This window comes from Alternaria novae-zelandiae (assembly GCF_023758075.1).
Source record: "Alternaria novae-zelandiae strain BMP 2774 chromosome Unknown scaffold_20, whole genome shotgun sequence".
NCBI lineage: Eukaryota > Fungi > Ascomycota > Dothideomycetes > Pleosporales > Pleosporaceae > Alternaria > Alternaria novae-zelandiae.
Genome location: NW_026056980.1, coordinates 328,495 through 347,840, shown reverse-complemented (window position 1 = coordinate 347,840; position 19,346 = coordinate 328,495). Strand labels below are relative to the sequence as shown.

The following is a 19,346-nucleotide window of genomic DNA, read 5'->3' as shown; positions in this document are numbered from 1 at the left end:
CACACGCGCGTTTATCCGACGATTTCATCTGATTCCGCTACGCATGTTCTCGTCTATCGTCCACTATATTCAATCCCCTCGATCCGAACGGTATGTTGGGGGTTGTATCGTGTTTATTGCTTTCCTTGGACCTTGTCGGCGGCCTTCTTGACGTACTCCCTGTTGTATGTGTTAGCCCTAGTCCTCACATCTATTATCGATTCCAGCAACAGCCTCCCTGCTCCGTCGCAAGAGCTCGTGCCGCAACGACTGCATGGATGTGCGTAGGTTTGTGGATATGTAGTGTGTACGCACTTGACAAAGTTCTCCTCATCAGGGCTCTTCGCGTTGATCGGGGGAGTGGTAGGGTCCTCAGCCTTCTTGCCGCCCATGGAGAGCGCAGCACCGGTGAAGGTTATGCCGAGGGTGGCCATCGCGAGCTGCAGAAGAGTAATGGTTAGCTTCCATCCTTGAAGATATGTCCATTCCATCTTTCCAAGCCCCAAAAATTGCCGTCATAATGACGCCCGGATAGTGCGCCGTCTGGCTCTACCCAGCGCTTCCAATTCCTTCCCAGTCCAAAGTTTTTCTGTTCCTCCGCAAGGTGTGAAGGTGAAAACATACGACGTGCGATCCGACCTGACGGCCCATAATAGTGTACATAGCAACCATCTTTGCGGTATTCGAGGGTTTTCCGTGCCGTAAGCGGGGTGATGCGTCGTCAATGGATGGAGGGTGGAGGTAAGAGAGTCGTGGGGTGGGTGCAAGCGTTGCCGGGTGCTTGCGCGGAGCTCTCTTCGGAAGAGAAGATGGGGCTTGGCGCCGAAGTGTGGCGGTGGGGGTGTGGCTGGTGCACTGGGAAAGAAAACGGAAGGAACTGGCAGGGATCAGGTGGGTGGCTGGTGGGTTACGAAGCGATTTAGTGGGTGTGACGTCTGTATGCGGCTACCGAGGTGGTGTGAGTGAGCTTGTTGGGGCCTGTGAGGTAGGCAGTAGTGGTACCGAAGAAGCATGGGGTGGTAAGCTTATACTACCAGCGCTTGCTCGATTACCTGTTCTTGATCTCTTTCTCTCCGCTTCTCTCTTATGTAGACAACGTGCGCGAAGCTGGTCATTAGAAAAAGGAATTGAGCAACACCGCAACCATGGCGAAAGACAGCAACAAGAAGATCGAAGAGATCGATGGTGTGCCTATAGAGCGACAAGGCGCGCGACCAGACTTCTCGATTCCACCGCCGAGGAAACAGTTACCGAAGGAGCTTCAGGATACACTCAACGATGAGGAGAAGTTGTGGGAAGTGCTTTATGATGGCGAGTATGTATACATCCTCAATCCCATCCTTACGATTGCCAGCAATGCGCCTGCTTCCCCCTCTCTCTACAACATGGATAGCTAACATAATGACAGAGGCGAAGACACAACAGACACCTCCCTCCGCTACGCCGCCTACGCCTCGCGCATCCGCACCATCATGCTCTCCGCCCACCGCTACGTAGCCTACACCTCCGACATAGGCGAATCCTTCCGCCCCATCGCACATCCCTACCTCGTGAAAGGCGCCTACGGTATCTCCTGGCTCTACCTCATGGGTGACGTCTCGCACGAAGGCTACAAAGCGTACGTTCGCAACCAGCGCATACTGCACCCGGAAAAGTACATGGACGATGCCGCGGAGAAGACTTTGGAGAACGTCACGAGTAAAGATAGAGATATGGCGGCGACGGGCGGGAAGAGTAACGCAGCGGGGATCTTCGATAAGGTGCAGGAGGCTGCGAAGCAGGCGACGAGCACGGAAGGGGTCAAGTATGGGGATGCGGGGAGTGCGTTGACGGGTGGGCAAGTTGTTGGTGGGAGGATACCGGCGATTGAGGATTACAGGGCTGTTATGGCGCAGAGAGCTGTGTTCCAGGCTGTTGCGTCAATGGGTCTGCCGGCTTTTACTATTCACAGTATAGTCAGGTACTCGGGGCGTGCGCTGAAGGATGCGAAGAATAAGACGTTGAGGACGTGGGGTCCTATTGGGGTAAGTGATTACGTCGAAGCAGATTGGAAGGAGAGTAAGATGCTAACGATACGATAGCTTGGTCTCGCGGGTGTACCTTTCCTGCCTTACATCTTCGACGAGCCGGTGGAGCATGCGACGGAGTGGCTGTTTTATAAAGCGTTCAAGACGTTTGGTGGTGAGAAGGCGGTTGAGGGAAGGCCGGCGACGGGTGTTAAGGAGTTGAGGAAGGAGGAGACGGAGGCCAATAAGCTAAAGAAGGAGCTGTAGAGAGTTCGGGAGGTAGATACACGGCGCGCGTAGATATCACGACTTACGTTACCCACTCAGTATGAATGTATATACGAAATTCTTCTCTTCGAGACGCTTTTAAGAAGACCAAATGTGATTCGATTCATATAGACGGGTATCTTTGCAATGGACCAAGATCATTCTTTCAAGAGATTCATTGCGCTGATGCTCAAGCCTTTCCTCTCTTCCCTCCCTTCTCGCAAGCCTCTGTAAATACCCTCAACAACTCGGGAAAATCGCACACGTTCATCGACTCAAACGCAGGATTCTTGTCCACCTTCAGAGCAGTCATGCGCGGGCTCTTGATCCCAAAGGCGAACTTAGCGAGAAACCTAGGGTCATCGCGCACGCTGACTGCCTTCAATACTTGTTGGATCTTAGCTGGGTCAGGAGGTTGAGGCGGCTCATCAGGTAGTACGGCCTGCGTATGAGTCTCGCACCACGTGCAATGCCCGCATTCCTCTGCTATGTCAGTGCTCTCTCCGAAGTAGTCTGCGAGTGACCTAGACAGGCAGCGTTTGTCGGTGATGAGGTTGATTAGGGCTTTGGTGCGAGCGAGATTCTGTGTTTCGGTCTTCTCCATGGTTTCGTCCAGCTGCGCGACGATCTTGTCGATCTCTTCGGGTGTAGATGGTAAAGGACGTTCGAGGCGGTAGATGTTCTGCACTCCTTCTTTCTTCAGCTCAATCGCGCCACGCTCGTTCCATTCGTCCATTTTGCGTACTAGATCTGCTCGAGGTATATTGGATGAGTTCGCTAGGTCGTCCAAGGCGACGTGTGTCCATTTACTACTCTGGACGGATGCTCTGACGATAGCGGAAGCTGCGGATGACCCATCATTCTTTACGAGATTCGGGTTCTTCGTGATGTACGAATACTTCGCGTACATAGCTCCAGCAGAACGGAAGAGTCCAAAGTTCAACTCCATTTGGGCGTACAGGATACTAAGAACGATGGCTTTGATGTCGGTTGCCTGCCCTTGTGTATATAATGAGAGCTGGAAAGTATCACCTGCTTTGAGCTTCGAGCGAGCAGGAGAACATATGTCCTGCATCAAGAGCTTCAATGAGCGGAGCGAAGGCCGATCGCCGTAGGTGAAGATGTTGCGGAGATAGAAGTCTTTCGTCGAAAGGTAGAACATGCACGTACTCGGCTTTCCGTCTCGTCCAGCTCTGCCAATTTGTTGACTGTAAGACTCGATGCTGTCAGGTATGTCGAAATGAACGATGCTACGAATGTCTGGTTTGTCGATCCCCATACCGAATGCGATTGTTGCGATAACGATCATGTCGGTGCTAGCCAGAAACTCGTCTTGCGTCTTCGTGCGCAATGGCGCAGGCATTCCGGCGTGATAAAATTTGGCGTTGAAGCCACGCTTCTTCAATTCTGCGGCCAGCATCTCCGTGCCCTTTTGAATCGTCACATATACGATGGTAGGACCTGGGTACTTTTTGACGTGAGCAGCAAGTTTCGACACGTAATCGGCGTCCTTTCCGTTCGCCTCGGCAAGAAGACGTAGATTCGGACGGTACATGGTCGTCCTGAACAGGCCCTCTCTCGATATGGAGAAAGCATCCCGGATGTCTTCGGCAACTTTCGGTGTGGCTGTAGCTGTCAAACACACGACTCTCTCAACTTGTGCTTCTTTTGCGAAGCGAGCAATCTTGAGGTAATCGGGACGGAATGAGTGGCCCCACTCTGAGATACAATGCGCTTCATCCACGGCTAGCAGACGGATACCTCCGGGAATGTCTTTGAGCGACGCAATAAAACCTTCGCTGTTGAGACGTTCTGGTGCGCAGTAGATCAGATCTAAATGCCCTTTCTTGAGATCGTCTTGTGTAGCCAGGAACTGGTCGCGAGAGATGGACGAGTTCAGTACGGCAGCCTTTATACCGCGGCGCAAGAGGGCGTCGACCTGATCCTTCATCAAAGCAATGAGTGGCGCGATGACTAGAGTGACGCCACTCTGTTCACGAGTCCGGCGACCAAGCTCTTCGTCTTGATATCTGAACGCTACAGCAGGCACCTTGTGAAGTTAGATGAGTAGTTCATTTGATGAAAATAGGACTTGCCTGGTAGCAAAGACTCTTGCCACCTCCTGTGGGAAACACAACGACTGCACTACCTCCATCAAGGAGGCGGGTAATAGCTCTTTCCTGTTCGAGCCGAAAGCCATTCAGCCCGAAGCGTCCTTTCAGGATGTTGTTTGCGAGGATTCTGCTAGCCGATGGCGCATCGGTGGTGTTCTCCTCATGTCGACTCCGTTTGGTTGAAGACTCAATGTCTGCGCTGTCGTTGGCGATCTTACGCTTTCCATCAAGCGCAATGTTTGTGCTAGCAGCGAACTGCTCTTCGTCACCCGAAGACCAGCCAAACTCATCGTCGCTCATGTCAGCGTATCAAGCGATGGCTAAAAAGACGTAGTAGTTCGTGTCTTCGAAGAACTGACCGCGACTCTCAATTGTTGGCGAAGGTTGCGGTGTCTATGCGCGGAAGTCGCGACTTCACCTATATCCAGGGTTACACGCCAAGGGATCAAAAGCGCGCTAGCACGTGATTAGACGTGTCACCACCTGCAGTGCAGCTCGCGAAGAGGAACGATAACTGACAACGCACTCCCCCAAGATTCTCAATGGTCACGCATACAGCTGGCTGCATCTCTTGATCGTGCACTGTCAGGCCGAGGCTGCGTTGCTCTGACGGCGACATCTGCTAGTGACGGCCCCATTCCTCAAGCTGAGTGAGAATCACAATCATCTACTTCACCCTTTCGGGACATCCGCCAAGGTACTCTTTGACTATTATGCACGTATGTCTGGGATTATCGACGTGGTTTTCAACTTTGGGACGGTCATCCCGGTGTGCCACGCCGAAATGCTGCGAGGCCACCTGGGTTGGAACTCGCGTGGGATGTGAGTAAATATCATGGTCTCCGAAAGAAGCAGTTGGTAGCGGAGCATTGCGCCGAAATCGAAGATCTTTCAGACCCTGAAGGATTCGCTTTCGCTATTTCAATTCCTCCCGCGTTCGAGATTGATCTAGCGGCCAGATCAAAGCTTTACACTCGCCACACTGACCAATCACTGAGAACGTTTCCTTCTCCTGTACGCTGATCCGATATCCGGTGCATCTACGTTTAGTGAGAAACTGCGGGCATCGAGAACTAGAACGGTCCGATTTTGACCCCACTTTCAGGGACATACAGCAGCTGCAATGCCGCACATTGGGTACTTCACCGGTGCTCTTTCCGGGCTCACACACCTAGGGTAAGCCGGTACGCTACCACAAACAACGCACCAACTCACTCAATTCTCATCCGAGTTATACACGCCACATCCATAGTCTGGATATCAATTGCAAAGCCACTTGAGAATATAGCGTGGTCTTGACTTCCCCAGTAGCGAGTCTGCCTTGCCCGTGCAGCTTCATCGCGACACACTTGCTGGACACCGCCCTTTCCGTCGCATTGCTACGTCCGCATCTTGTATTATGCGCTGAGACCAAGCATTTACCGATCATCATCTTTTACGCCAAACTTCAATCGCCTATCCTTCGTCTATGTCCCGTCGAGGGTTACTACGACCCATCCGAGATGCCGTCGGCCGAGCCCTCCCACAGGCGCCTGCTGGACCTAGAGGATCTGGAATTTGATGCCGCACCACTGTTCGTCATCAGAGCGGGTGAGATAGCTCTTGAATTCGAGTTTGTCTTCTGTAATGAAGCGTTTCGCAGACTCCCTCTCTGCAACTCCATCCTAGCCGAGGAAAGAGCATCACTCCTGTTCCGCTCATGGGCGCAAGCACTGGGTGAATACAAACCTCGATATGAATTCGGTGGTCATGTTTGGACCGCAGAACTGGCAGGGAGAAATGGTGGCTTCAAGCTAGTGAGAGCGACAGGATCCGACGCGCAGCAGCAAGAAGCGCCTTCCTTGGAGGAAGAAGCAGACGATGACGATCATCTCACTATGAGTCGAGCGCCAGTCTTTACACGATCAAAAGCACAGCTCATCAATGACCTCAAGCGCGATAGATCAATATCGCTCAAGAACATTCCGTATACGAACCTTCATGCCAGGTGGGAAAGTATCCAGACTATGATGGAGATGAGCGATGTTGGAGTGTTTGAGTACAACGCAGAGGGAAAGCTTTTGCATGCTAATGAGGCATGGTATAAATTGAGGTAACTACAACCACGACACGATGTTTCACGGCGTTGACAAGTCCCAGCTCCCACCCCAAAAACGTCAATCCTGACGAGTTCTCATTCATGGATCTTGTCTACCCCGATGACCAAGCACTGGTGATGTCCATGTGGAATAAGCTTTCGCAGGGAAAATCCGTTACGTTCGAGATGCGATGGAAGGCACCCACAGGAACGGAACGCGCCGCGCAATGGGTACTTTCAGCTTGTGTTCCGGTCTTCGATGATGACAAGAAATTGATCGGTGTTGCCGGCAATACCGTGGACATCAACGCACAAAAGAAGTCGCAAGAGACAGCACAAGCACAAGTGTAAGGTTGATTTGCAGCATGCCTGATGTAAACATACTGATTCCATTTCTAGCGAAGCACTCGAACAAGCGCGGCTGGCGGAAATGAAATTTGCGCGCTTTGCCCAAGTATCCCCTACCGCTATATACGTGTACATACCTGAGGGTGGTATGTGGGATCGGCTCATCGCAGAGTATTTGCTAATCTTGATATAGGCATGAACTTCGTCAATGACCATTTCTTCGAGCTTACTGGCCATCCACATGGTTCAGTCAGCCAATACGACTGGTTTAACCTCATCGCTAAGGAGGATGTCGAAAAAGTCAAGAAAGGTTGGGAGAACATGCTCACGAGCGGTAAAGCCAAAGGTATACAATTTCGTTTGAACAAGACTTGGGTCAATCAAGATGGTATTCGCTCGAATATATGGGTGCAAAGTTCAAGTTGCCCCGAGCTGGACGAGAACGGCAAAGTGATAAGTAAGATGATGCCTTTCTGCATTCTTCATCATGCATATGCTAATCCCTGTAGGCATTATGGGGACGTTATTCGACATATCACAGTTCAAGTGGGCTGAAAGCGTTCAGCGGCGCCGCATTCACGAAGCGCTGGAAGCAAAACGACAACAAGAAAAGTATTTCACTGCGCGCTCTGCAATCGACTCTTGTTGACAAGTCCAGCTTCATTGATATGACTTCGCACGAACTCAGGAGTGAGTAACGCATCTGCACAAGATATACGAGCCACTGCTAACGTCGTTTGCCAACATCTAGATCCACTGTCGGCAGTCATACAATGCGCCGACTCCGTTATCGCTTCGCTCCAACAACTATCCAGACGCCAAATCATAGCATCGAAAGATTCGTCCGAAACATCCAAGGCAGAAGCAGAAGTTCAGAGCTGCATCGAATCGCTGCTGATCATCGTGTCATGTTCGATGCACCAAAAACGCGTTATTGACGACGTGCTCACCCTGTCGAAACTTGATTCTAACTTGATCTTGATCACGCCAATGCGCGTGCAGCCCGCGGTGGTGGTATCGGATGCGGTGCGCATGTTCGATGTCGAGTGCAATCAGGCGGGTATTAAGCTCGCTTTCCTCATTGATGAGACTTTCAATGGCATGGATTGGACGATGCTTGACCCCTCACGCCTCTTGCAAGTCCTCATCAATCTACTGTAAGATTCTCATCTCCATGTCGCATACCCTCCGCTAACAATGCCAGAACCAACGCCATTAAATTCACCAAAGACCGCCCTCAAAAAGCCATCACCGTCACTATCGGTGGCTCCTGGACCCGTCCACCTAAGTGCTGGAACGAGATAACCTTCACCGACGATGAGAAGTTCAAGACAGACATCACCGACAAAGCCGAATGGGGCGAAGGCAAAATAGCATTCCTCTGGCTAAAGGTCAAAGACACCGGCTGTGGTATGACCACAGACGAGCAAAAGAAACTCTTCTCCCGCTTCTCACAAGCCACGCCACGCACTCATGTCAAATACGGCGGTTCAGGCCTCGGTCTCTTCATCTCCAAGTCTCTTACTAAGTTACAAGGAGGTGCCATCGGTGTTCACTCCGAAAAAGAGCAAGGCTCAACATTCGCCTTCTTCATCAGCACGCGCCTCGCGCACCCACCAGCCGACCAAGTCTCCGCGCGCGCCGTGCAAGCTCGCCCCGTCCCTCGTCGTACCATGACAGGGGAAGAGGCCATGCAATCCATCAGACTCAACGTGCTCATCGTAGAAGACAACCTCGTCAACCAAAAGGTCCTTAGGAAGCAACTGCAAAAGTTCGGCTGGAACATCAGCGTAGCAGGAAACGGCCAAGAAGCGTTGGGATGGCTCAAAGACAGCGTATACTGGCGCAACGAGGAAGACAGTTCCAAGCCGGACAAGAAACACGACCTCGACATCATCCTCATGGACATAGAAATGCCCATCATGGACGGCCTGACTTGCGCCCGCCTTATCCGCGACTATGAACACCAGGGTCTGCTTGCCGCGCCACCAACACCGGGGGTACCATCGTCGGGTCGAGCTTGTCATAAGAAGACGTCATCTACGTCTTCGGCGTCGCACGAAAGGCCGGATAAGCAATCGCTTCGTCTGCCTATTCTGGCTGTGAGCGCGAATGCGCGTATGGAGCAGATTGAACAGTCGCTGGCGTCGGGAATGGACGATGCGATTTCGAAACCTTTTCGTATCCCGGAGCTTTGGCCGAAGATTAGGGGGTTGGTTGGGAGAGTTGCGGATGCGGATACGAAGGTTAGGTCGTGATGTTTTGGGTGGGTATGGTTCAACGGGGTGGGATTTGCATACGGGTGGCGTTGGGTAGATATATGAGCATTGACTCGGCGTTTGGTAGGAGTAGTAATACAGTGGTTTCGATGATTCTGAACATGGTATGCGGGAAAATGCCATGCGACAGGGTGTGCGATACAAAACTCTACATTGTGTCTACTGTCCACATGTCTTCATCCAGGTCATGTTCACAGCCGTTGCTTACATCGATGTCCAAGTACCCTTCCTCCAAAATCCAATTGATATACCCGTAAACTTGCCCCTCGGCTGGCATAGTATCAGGTCGTTCCATCTCGTCGTAGTGTGACATCGCAGAGTCCAGAGTTGCGCTGAAGACGTCAGGGTCTCGTAGAGCTTGTAAACTCGCCCATCGTGGCACGGGAAGTCCATTCATGCAGCACTGATCATGCTCGCCGAGGACATTGGTGGGATCGCGATATGTCTTACGCCACTTGACATTTCTTGTGGGTTTCTGAAGCCTCCATGACGATCCATACTCCTGTCCAAGAGAACAGCAAGTATGTTCACCACCCAAGAGATCGAACAGAATGTGTCGCGTGAGATGGTAAATGTACTGATTCATTAGACGCTTTGGTGGGTTCAGATCTTTGATAAATCTTCGGATCTGATATTTTTGTGGAGCATAGCAGTATCCATCGTCATTTTCGAATATGAATTTGACAGGTGTGCAGCCCTTGGGGGAGCATGTACAAGTACAACCATCGTAGGGTATCCCGAGTTTCTTTTGTATCGATTCGATGTAGTGTTTTTCCATGCTTGATGTGACATTGGAAAGCGTCCCCTCGAGGTCCATGCCCTTTGTATAAAGATGAAGACCAGTCAAATGAGTCTCCGCGTGCTTGCAATCTAATGCCAGACCCCTGCTTCCAAACCAATCCACCATCTCAAAGTTGTGATAGAACCAACTTTGCAAAAACGGCGTCCATCCGTGCTCGTCGGATTTGTCGATATCGTCGAATCCAGCAGAGAATAGTGTATCTGCTGCATCCGGTTTTATATGAACAGTGTTATAGCCGGCTGTGGTGGATAGATACAATCCCTTACCATCGAGTTCGAGAGCCGGAGGGACTTCAATGCCATGCGAAAGAAGCTTTTCGGCGATCGACGGCGCACGCTGTTCCTGTAGTCCGTGGGGTGCCAATTCAAGCTTATCAAAAACCGATGGTGGCAAACATAGATTGGCCAGATCGATAAGACGAGTATGTCGATTCCTTAGCGCCCGGGTGACTTGAAGAAGTATGTCTGATCTTTCTTCTTCGTCCCGCAAGCTCAGCGCATATTGAAACAGGCTGTAGTCTTCTACTGGGGTAAAGAGCCCACAGTCCGCGTTGAGCAAGCATCGCACAGATTCATCGATCCCTAGAGCCACGGCAAGATGTACGGGTCGTCGACCGTAGTTGTCTTCGATATTCACATCCACACCTCTCCCTACGAGCATCCTCAGTCCGGTTGGCCATAAGACGGCGAAATGGATTGGAGCAAGTCCATTGATCGGTGATTTACGATTCAATGTCGATGGCTCAGTCTTTTCGATCATGCGGTGGAAATGCTCCTCTTGTTGTTGCAAGATGATCGGCACAAGATCCCCGAGATCCATGACTGCGAAACATTTTAGGAGGAGCTCGTATCGAATAGAACAGGGAACTCACTATCGATTTGATCTTCAAAGAAGCTCAACTGTGTGACATCGTTGCGAAAACCGATGCATCGATAACCTGGACGGCTATCACCTGTGAAGGGTTTCGACGTATGCCCGTCAGCCTCTACGAACAAATCTAGAATGGTCCGAAGCCCTTCAAATTTAACTCTAAAAGGTTCATACGCTACGTGAAAAAACATTGGGTCCATTAGTTGATCACATGGGGTACCCCCATAATGCGTTAAATGTTCGAATGAGTGGCTGGGGAAGACGTCTCTAATCACGTTGGGATCGGCACCTCTGTCCACCAAAAATTGGAAAAGAGCTGCGTATTCTGCGATGCATGACGGGTCAATATGTGCGATGAACAGGTGGACAGTCTCCTGTCGGATGCGTATTAGAATATAGTTGTACCACCCAAATGCGTATGCTTACATTCAAGACAGTACGACCGTCACTATCCACATCCAGGGCCGAAGCTTCTGCATTGTCGAACATCCGTTGGATCGTGTTGTGGAGCTGAGTCACAAGGTGATGCTGACTACGCTTAGTTATGTGAAGCGTCTGGAGCTCTTTCTCAGTACTTTTAATCGCAAGAAACGCAGGCGAGGTCTTTAAATCAACGAGTCTACTTGTGCCGATGACCATTGGACTTATCGAGAAAGCGCTCATGGTCGACCAGTTCCTTACTTTGGTCCCGAAGTCGATCGTCTGGGATAGAAGCCATGACGGAGGAACAATTTGCATAGTGACTTCGAGACTTTGTTCCGAATTTTGGTAATCTGGACAGTATGAGAAGTGTTGTGTTCGGAAGGTCCGCGTGAATCGAAGTATTGATAATGGCTGCCACCGACGTGCAGTACTGACAGTACGACATCTGCATCTTTGAGGTATACGACCATGGTTCATCGTGCCCCGCCGAACTTCCTGGCTTTCTCTGGAGCTTACATGGGCGTTGTCCATGACGTAGCTACCTCCTCTGTGTAGACTGTGGTAGCCTGGGCTTGTAGTCAATTTCTCGATGGCTGCGATAATCTGCTCTGTATTTGCCAAAGTCATTGCCGTGATCTGTCGACTTGATTGCTGTGCTGTTATATCCGCATCGTATCCTGTCAGTAGGCGTTGAGTGTCTTCCATGATGCGTTCCGTTCTAATGGAAGTGGTCGCTAGGTTCCGGTCGGTCTCTTCGACATGAGAAATCAGCTGTTCTGTATTCGTCGCGATCACATTCGAGCTGCCATCGACTGTCTTCATGATCGTCAAGGTCTTGCCGACATCGAGCCGCGTCTGATCTGTATTCGCTGCAATACTTGATGTGAGCTTGCTGCATGTCAGTCAGTACAGTCGTAGTCTCCAGGTCAGGCAGTCAGCTTTTGCACTGTTGTGACTTCACTCACAGATTCGCTGCTTCTAGCCATAATGAGAGGGTGCTCTTTTTCTGTTCGAGTCGATCACATATGTTTGCCACCTCTTCCTTCTTACGAACAGAGCATATAGCATCCCAGCCTCGTTGCAGCACTCCATCATTCTTGCGGGAGAGTAATATCTCTAGTGTCTTACACAACTCCTCAGCAAGATCAATGTACTCAGCTAGAGGCGTGTCAAACGTGGAGGACGCTACTGCCGTTGCGAAACCAGGCAAGCGGTGATTCTGGATCTGTTGCGCGATCTCGATTTGCTGACGTAGGTCGGTTTGCAGCTGAACAAAACGCCGCGGCACATTGCGCACATCTGAGCAGAAGCGTTCGAGACAGGAGGAAAGGCGGAGAGCTACGTCCACGAACTGGACGACCGCGGCGACGGCGCCCACCACCTCCGCCATTTGAGGTGTTGTGATAAGAAAGATGGATGACAACAGCGGGGAATGGGTTCATATGCATAAGCACGGCTGACCAGGCTCATATTGAGCGAATGAAATGCGTGCATGATCATGTACATGGTGTTGGCGAGGCTGAGCTTCAGCCTTGCTACCAAATTGATGAAGGCGATGAACCAAGATTGGAATTTCGTCCGCTTTATGTCAAGCACAGGCGACTGAGATGTGCTCCGCCGTAGCTGGCATTTGTTGTTGATGATTTACATCGTTGTCGTGGTGTGAAAGTAAAAGTGAAGGCAGGCGTAGACGAGACGGATGGCAGCTGCTGGACCCTGACGCTAGCAATCATTCACGGTTAGCGCCACATTCATCGGAATCGCCTTCCGAGATGGCGCGGCGACAATCGTAAGCTCTTGGTAGCCTAACCGCCTTCTCGAGGCTTCTGATGCTTGCTCAGCTTCGTTATTACACACTGTCGCCTCCGTGTTAGCTCTCCAGCATCTTCTTCACTCAGCCTTCCACACATATATCATTCCCATAGCCACCACAACCATGGCAGCCAACGAATCAAGCTACACCGAGATGAAGGGCGACTTAGAAGCAATCGGGGCGCATTGCCAGATGGAATACTGCAATGTGTTAGACTTCCTACCGTTCCGCTGCGAGAGTTGTCACGGGTAGGTCCTTACCACATCGAAGGCTACGCGTCCCACGCGTACCTACACAAGACACCCGTGGACTTCACCATACTAACACCTCCCCCCAGGAAATTCTGCCTCGACCACCGCACCGAATACGCACACAAATGCCCCAAAGAAGGCGAATGGGCGCGCCAAAAAGCCAAAAACGCCCAAAACACCACCCCATCCGCCCCCAAACCCAGCGTCTACAACCACGACTCACAATGCGCCGACCCCTCTTGCAAAACATTCATAGACACCGCGCGCGCACAAGGCGTCCACTGCCCGCGCTGTAACAGACGATACTGCCTCAAACACCGCTTCGAAGAAGACCACTCCTGCTCCACCCTCACACCCCTCGGCGCGCGCCCCCAGAACTACGTCCAAGCACGCACGCAAACCGCGCTCACTCGGCTAAAAGCATGGGCGGAGCAGAAGAAGAAAGATGATGAGAAACGGCGCTCTTCATCCAAGAAAACAGGCGGTTTCCTCGGCCTAGGCAAATCCTCTTCCTCCACCGCATCATCCGCGCAATCCGAACTCAACGCCCTCAAACGCGTCGCAAAAGGCGAAGCTAGTATCCCCGCTGAAAAGCGCATATACCTCCACGTCGAAGCCTCGGCCGATACAACGAAAGCGAAATACCCCACGGGGAAATTCTTCTATAACAAAGAGTGGACTGTGGGACGCGTGTTAGATATGGCGGCGAAGGCGCTGCAGGTGCAGAATGTGAATAACCGGGGTGGGGGCGAGGAGGAGAAGTTGAGGGTTTTCCATGTGGAGGGTGGGAGGTTGCTCAAATTTAGTGAGAAGATTGGGGAGCCGTGTCAGAATGGGAATATGATTGTGTTGTTGAGGGGGGTGGGGAGTGGGGAGGCGCCGGACTTGATTGATTTGTAGGTGGGAGGGGGCACTGGGAGCATTGCATGGCATGGCGTTTTGTGGATGTGTTTTTGCGCTGGAGATACCCTGGTGCTTATGATGGCATGATTGAATGAATGGATGAGTGATTGTATATCTAAAGAGAGCGTAAAGATCTCATCGAAGGCGTGATTCAGTATGTCAACTTCCCTTGAGCAAGGAACAACGAGCCCATCCCAGCTACTCATGAACACAGACGTAAGCTTGATACAATCATTATATTTATCTTTATCCTAATTCGGTACTGATACAGCACTAAGTAGGCGTCGAGCACTTCGAACGCCGGTGCCATCTCCCATCGCTTGTAGATGCAGAAACCCCAATGTAAACGCCAATCGCAACGCTGTATCGCATGAACCATGCCCTTGGTATATACCCATTGCCCTCTCTGCTTGTGTGCTTGACTAACTCGCACTATACGGTCAGCACACGTCGGTCTGGTGTGCTTCTGACCTTCCTGGGCGCGTCCCAGTCTCCGCGGCGGAGGTGTATCGTTCGCATCCGTAATATGGGATGTGTGTCGTCGCGCGACGAGTGTTGCTGCATATCTGGATATCGCTCGATGTATCGCAGTACGTATCCATCTCTTGCCCTCATGCGTCATCCATTCAGTCGTCCTCGTGCTCCTTATTACTGCACTTCAACCCATGTATCTTGGTTCCCCAACCAACACTCCCGAGGTTATTCGCGCCATCGGAAATAGAGAGAAACTGATCCATGTTTTCGTCGCCGCTGCAGTCGTAATTGCTGGCATACTGTCAGTTCCCCATCATTGACCTCGACGCCAACCACCAACAATAAACGTACTCATAAAACCGACAGCTCCAGTAATCATCCCTATCCAACACAGCCTTGACATCGTGTCCGCCTACTAAGATACTTTGCACGCGCCCATCGATGCTGTATCCCTTGCGTTAGCACAACCACTCCCCCAATCATACGTGAAAGCGACAGATGTGCGCAACATACAGATTATTATCCAGCGAGAGACACTGGTTATTATACGCGTCAACACTAACTTCGCTCAGGAACGACGGCGCAGCAAAAAGCTGCACTTTGATCTTTGTCGCTGAGATGGTGTCATCGGCTAGTACTGTGCCTGTCCATGCCGACAGCAGAAGCAGTGTGGACACAGGTACGAGGCGGCTACTGGGCTTCATATCGGCGGCATGCGATGCGTCCGAAGAGTCGCGCGAGGAGTCGTGCGTTTACGTGGGTAACAGGCGCGAAGTACAGGGGCTCGGTGGTCGGGGTAAAGCGTGAGTAACGGCGTGCGACCGACGATGAGGAAAGGATGAAGTCGGTGGAGGATGACGGCGGGAGTGTGGGTCGGGGGTCAGGTGGGCGATGTGGTTGGGCGGAGTGGGAGGGATGCACCGCCTCCTCATTGCCGTTATGACCGCACGGACGTTTGCGACGGGTTCGTGACTGCCAATCTCCCTATATCTTCTGCATAGCTTGGTCTTCACGATGCGGCAATGCGAATGCGCGATATATGTCGTCTCGGTGCTAGATAGACTGCGAGCTTGTGCGATTAGACGGTGTGTATATGGCTAAAGGCTGCGTGTGCTACATGGCTAGTTCTCGAGTCCGGCTTCGCGACTTGACGTCACATGCTATTCCACAATGATATTACGCCTACATAGCTAGGACGACTTAGGGCCCGGTCATGTTCACTAGGAAGGGATCGAGGGTCTAGGGCTATCACCCCGATGTCCTTATCGCATGCTGTTTATCGCGAGAACTGCAGGGCGGTAAATGTGCAGACATGTCGCAGAGCGTTCGATGCTGAAGATGCGGTTTCGACTATCTCGGTACGGTTAGTTCCCGAGGGGTTGGAGCAAGGAATTGAGCAGACGGTGTTCGCTGTGAAGACGGTATACGAGTAGTCGTTGCTATCATTTCATTATATCTTTTATGCAGTCTAAATGACGATCAGGATTACTGACACACCAATCTAAAACACATTCCTCGTACTGGTGACCTCGAAATCTGTAGTCACCATCACATTATCTTTCCCATCTTGCAAGCGTGACCCATCAGTGGTTCCAGTTGGTGTTGGGCTAGCCTTTCGGTCCAGAAAAGTCAACTCCATTTCATCGTCCATGGTGCCGCCCTGAATATTTGAGCTGTGTCCGTTGAAGTTGATACCCTTGCTACCAATCGTTTTGCCGGAGCCAGCTTGTAGATAGCCTGAGTTGCTGCGGTTGGATGAGGTAGCGGGTGTGGGCTTGATGATGAGTGCCTTTAACGACGGGAGCGAGACGACGATGACGGCTGTGCACATTTCGGCCGTGCACCAGAGGTCTGGGGGCTGTTAGTGGAGGATTGGGGAGGGGAGATGGGAAGGGTGACGTACTGCCGTCGGCGTCGGCGATGTCGTAGTCCATGTTGTAGACGATGAAACGGGCGAGACTGATTGCCATGGTGATGGCGCCTAGAGAGAAGATTCCTACCAGGCCGACCTTTTGTCTTCTACGCAGCTTCAAGCAGTTGAAGATGAAGAATGGCAGGCCGAATACTGGGAACTGCGTTAGCTCATAATTTGGAAGGTGAATTTTGGCTACTTACGCAGCAGATCGGTGCCAAAGTTGAGTGTCCAGTTGACGACCAAGTTGGAGTATGTGTTCCATGTTGAGTTGAGCTGGTTCTCAATAGACCTTTTGAACACAAGATGTTAGCTAAAGAAGGACTCGGTCGTTGTAAGGACGGAGCACTCGTACCAGTTGTCTGAAATATTCGGTGCGAGAAGAGTATCGCACAGTATGCTCGCAACAAAGCAGGCGATCACGATCGCAGTAGTGGCATAGACTGCGTAACGAAGACGTCTGAAGCCTTGCGGGATCAACCACCAGTAGAAAGCCACCAGCGAAACTTTGGGGAAGTACAACCCCGTGTCGAAGAAGTAGATAGACACGAATACGACCTAGCAGCAAACACCTGTTAGCTCACTCGTCTCGTTGCGTATCTTGAAGGTCATGTTCTTTACGTACCTTCAGGTATTCGACGGAGTCGCTCCTTGTCTCCTCGTCCAGAGGATGATCAATCAAGATGTAAAGCGCTCTTGTAGAGCAGGCGAACCATCCAAGCGCGCAGATGAAGCCTCCCCAAACGAGGTAGTCGGGGAGAGTGAGTGAGCGGTGCTCCATACACAGACGGACCCAACATCTTAGGATCGTAACACCCAGTGCCAACACGAGGAGTATCCCCTGGATAACCTGTGGATGTGAGTGAGACTTCAAATAATTCGGACTCGCGTAGTTCTTACGATAGAAGTGACTATCTCCATCACGGCAGCAAACACACACACAGTATGTGTGGCCGGTGGAGTTTAAGTTCGCCCCAATGGGAACAAACGGAGAGAAGTGGTGAGTGAGGTCAAGTGCGAACTCTACTTGGGGTTGTTTGACATCTTGACACCTGCATATAGCGGGCAGCGCGAAGCCTAGGGTCAGGGTAGGTTAAAAGGGAGTGGTATGATCCGGCGTCTTGCGCTACACGTCGGAATCATGAGTCGCATAGTTCCAGGCGGCTGGTAGCGTCTGTTCCGTGCTGATCAGTAGTCGATCAACCGGCTCCGCGGGCACTGCGGGTGAAATGAACCCTTTTTTCCTTTTGCTTAACGGGGAAGAGAAGCTTCGTTGTTCTGCGAATACGAGCTTCGCACTGACGTGACGACGTTACCGGAACGTCATGAGGTTCTCGCGACGTTTGTACGCGCAAGATAGCTGGCAGATATCAACATGCTTCACTTTCAAGGCGCGGCGTCTCGGACGTGAGCGGGAACATTCCCCGTCCCGTCCATAATTTATCTTAATCTTGCCGCGAGTTATTCAGTCTCTGTCGTCGGGCAGGCATCATGCATCCACGGAACTGACAGAGGGAGCTGAGCAAACAATGAAACACCAGTACCATACCAACACATCACTAGAAGAAGCCGAAGCAGCTCGAGAACTTCTGAGCCGCGAATCGGGACTCTCGAATGCACAGAGAACGTGGTAAGCTAGGTGCGGGCGCCGTCACGAAGTGCTTAAGTCCATCAGTGTCCTTGGTTGAGCTTGTCGCGGAGCTACCGCACGCTACAGAGTCTTTCTGGGATATCCTCGTGGCTTCTGCCCAGCCGGTCCAGTTTTGCGTTGAGACAGCCTCGTGGCGATGGACGACGCACGCTTGACTCGCGGCAGGGTCAGATAGCAGTCCAACGACTTGGCGATTTCGCGGGGTTGTCTCCGATCAGCATGCAATCCCTCGGAGTGGTCGCGGTCGACTTTCCCTCGACGTCGTCGGTCCTTCTTCACTCATGAAGCGACTGGGAACCTGCGTGGGCGTCTGACACGCCGTAGGCTAAATGTCTTTATTTTGCGATCGAAGGCGTTCCGTAGCGCCATGGTGGACTCCTTGTTTCTCCAAAAGCCCCGACCCTAGATTCCACAATCATCGCGCACTGATCTACAGATCTCTGTGGAGTGGGCCACCGGACCCGTGGAGATGGCCTGGATCTGAGGTCGAGGGTACAGTACCCTTGGCGCAATCAGCGTCTGGCGTCGCAGCCATGCTCCGACCCTCCAGGGGCTATGCGCTAGAGGGGAATGACGCGACATCAGCAAACCTTATACAGTAGGGCCAACTGTGCCACTTTGATATCTGGATCATGTCAAAAGGCTTACAGATTTCCAGATAAATGAGCTTGGTATGGATCACGAGATTCCTCGGCACAAGATATCTCGGCAAAGTCAAGAACACCTGGGCATGATGCGCGACTCTTGATCGCGCTATTCTGGTACACCGCCTTAAGAGGGGGGCGCAAACTGGTGACGCTCGTATATCCTCCTTGGGACATGATAAGATCCAGGTATCGTCGCGATGTAAGAGCAGGATGTGGTAGAAAGCGGTCCAACCCAGCCTGTCACGCAATGCAGGCCGTCGCAGCTTCCCAAACTGAGATAACCACGAGCTGATATCATCAAGAGGATTCGAACAATTCAAGAATAGCTCTTTTCGACCATAAGAGCCGATAGAAGACTTTCGATGCGATACAGAAAAGATGGCGGTGGTTCTGGTGTTCTGGAGATTATGGACGGCATGGCTTTGGTGATGAGGGCACGCACGAAAGACCCGGTCAAAGCTCCTTGCTGAGTAACTGCACCCGTGCACTCGTCCCGATTCATCCCTCTTCAGCGGAAGGGACCATCATAG

General features: G+C 51.7%; 5 protein-coding genes across 5 annotated transcripts; 3 read left to right on the top strand and 2 right to left on the bottom strand.

The window, feature by feature from the left end:
- Positions 1-113: 113 nt before the first annotated feature.
- Positions 114-630, bottom strand: J4E88_008650 (uncharacterized protein; the record flags this gene model as incomplete). The annotated part of the gene is made up of 3 exons (XM_049402259.1): positions 114-159; positions 295-448; positions 624-630. 3 exons carry the CDS (start codon positions 628-630, stop codon positions 114-116), a joined length of 207 nt encoding a protein of 68 aa, XP_049251930.1.
- Positions 631-1,124: 494 nt separating this feature from the next.
- On the top strand, positions 1,125-2,252 carry J4E88_008649 (uncharacterized protein; the record flags this gene model as incomplete). Its single annotated transcript, XM_049402258.1, has 3 exons — positions 1,125-1,294; positions 1,388-2,003; positions 2,061-2,252. 3 exons carry the CDS (start codon positions 1,125-1,127, stop codon positions 2,250-2,252), a joined length of 978 nt encoding a protein of 325 aa, XP_049251929.1.
- Positions 2,253-5,489: 3,237 nt separating this feature from the next.
- Positions 5,490-9,049, top strand: J4E88_008648 (uncharacterized protein; the record flags this gene model as incomplete). Its single annotated transcript, XM_049402257.1, has 9 exons — positions 5,490-5,542; positions 5,700-6,458; positions 6,506-6,790; positions 6,843-6,937; positions 6,985-7,248; positions 7,301-7,403; positions 7,450-7,481; positions 7,543-7,948; positions 7,996-9,049. 9 exons carry the CDS (start codon positions 5,490-5,492, stop codon positions 9,047-9,049), a joined length of 3,051 nt encoding a protein of 1,016 aa, XP_049251928.1.
- A 4,052-nt stretch (positions 9,050-13,101) lies between these two features.
- On the top strand, positions 13,102-14,129 carry J4E88_008647 (uncharacterized protein; the record flags this gene model as incomplete). The annotated part of the gene is made up of 2 exons (XM_049402256.1): positions 13,102-13,226; positions 13,316-14,129. 2 exons carry the CDS (start codon positions 13,102-13,104, stop codon positions 14,127-14,129), a joined length of 939 nt encoding a protein of 312 aa, XP_049251927.1.
- Positions 14,130-16,107: 1,978 nt separating this feature from the next.
- J4E88_008646 (uncharacterized protein) lies at positions 16,108-17,439 on the bottom strand (the record flags this gene model as incomplete). The annotated part of the gene is made up of 6 exons (XM_049402255.1): positions 16,108-16,457; positions 16,510-16,671; positions 16,722-16,810; positions 16,874-17,076; positions 17,144-17,368; positions 17,419-17,439. The coding sequence occupies 6 exons, from the start codon at positions 17,437-17,439 to the stop codon at positions 16,108-16,110; spliced, it is 1,050 nt and encodes a 349-aa protein (XP_049251926.1).
- Positions 17,440-19,346: the final 1,907 nt, after the last annotated feature.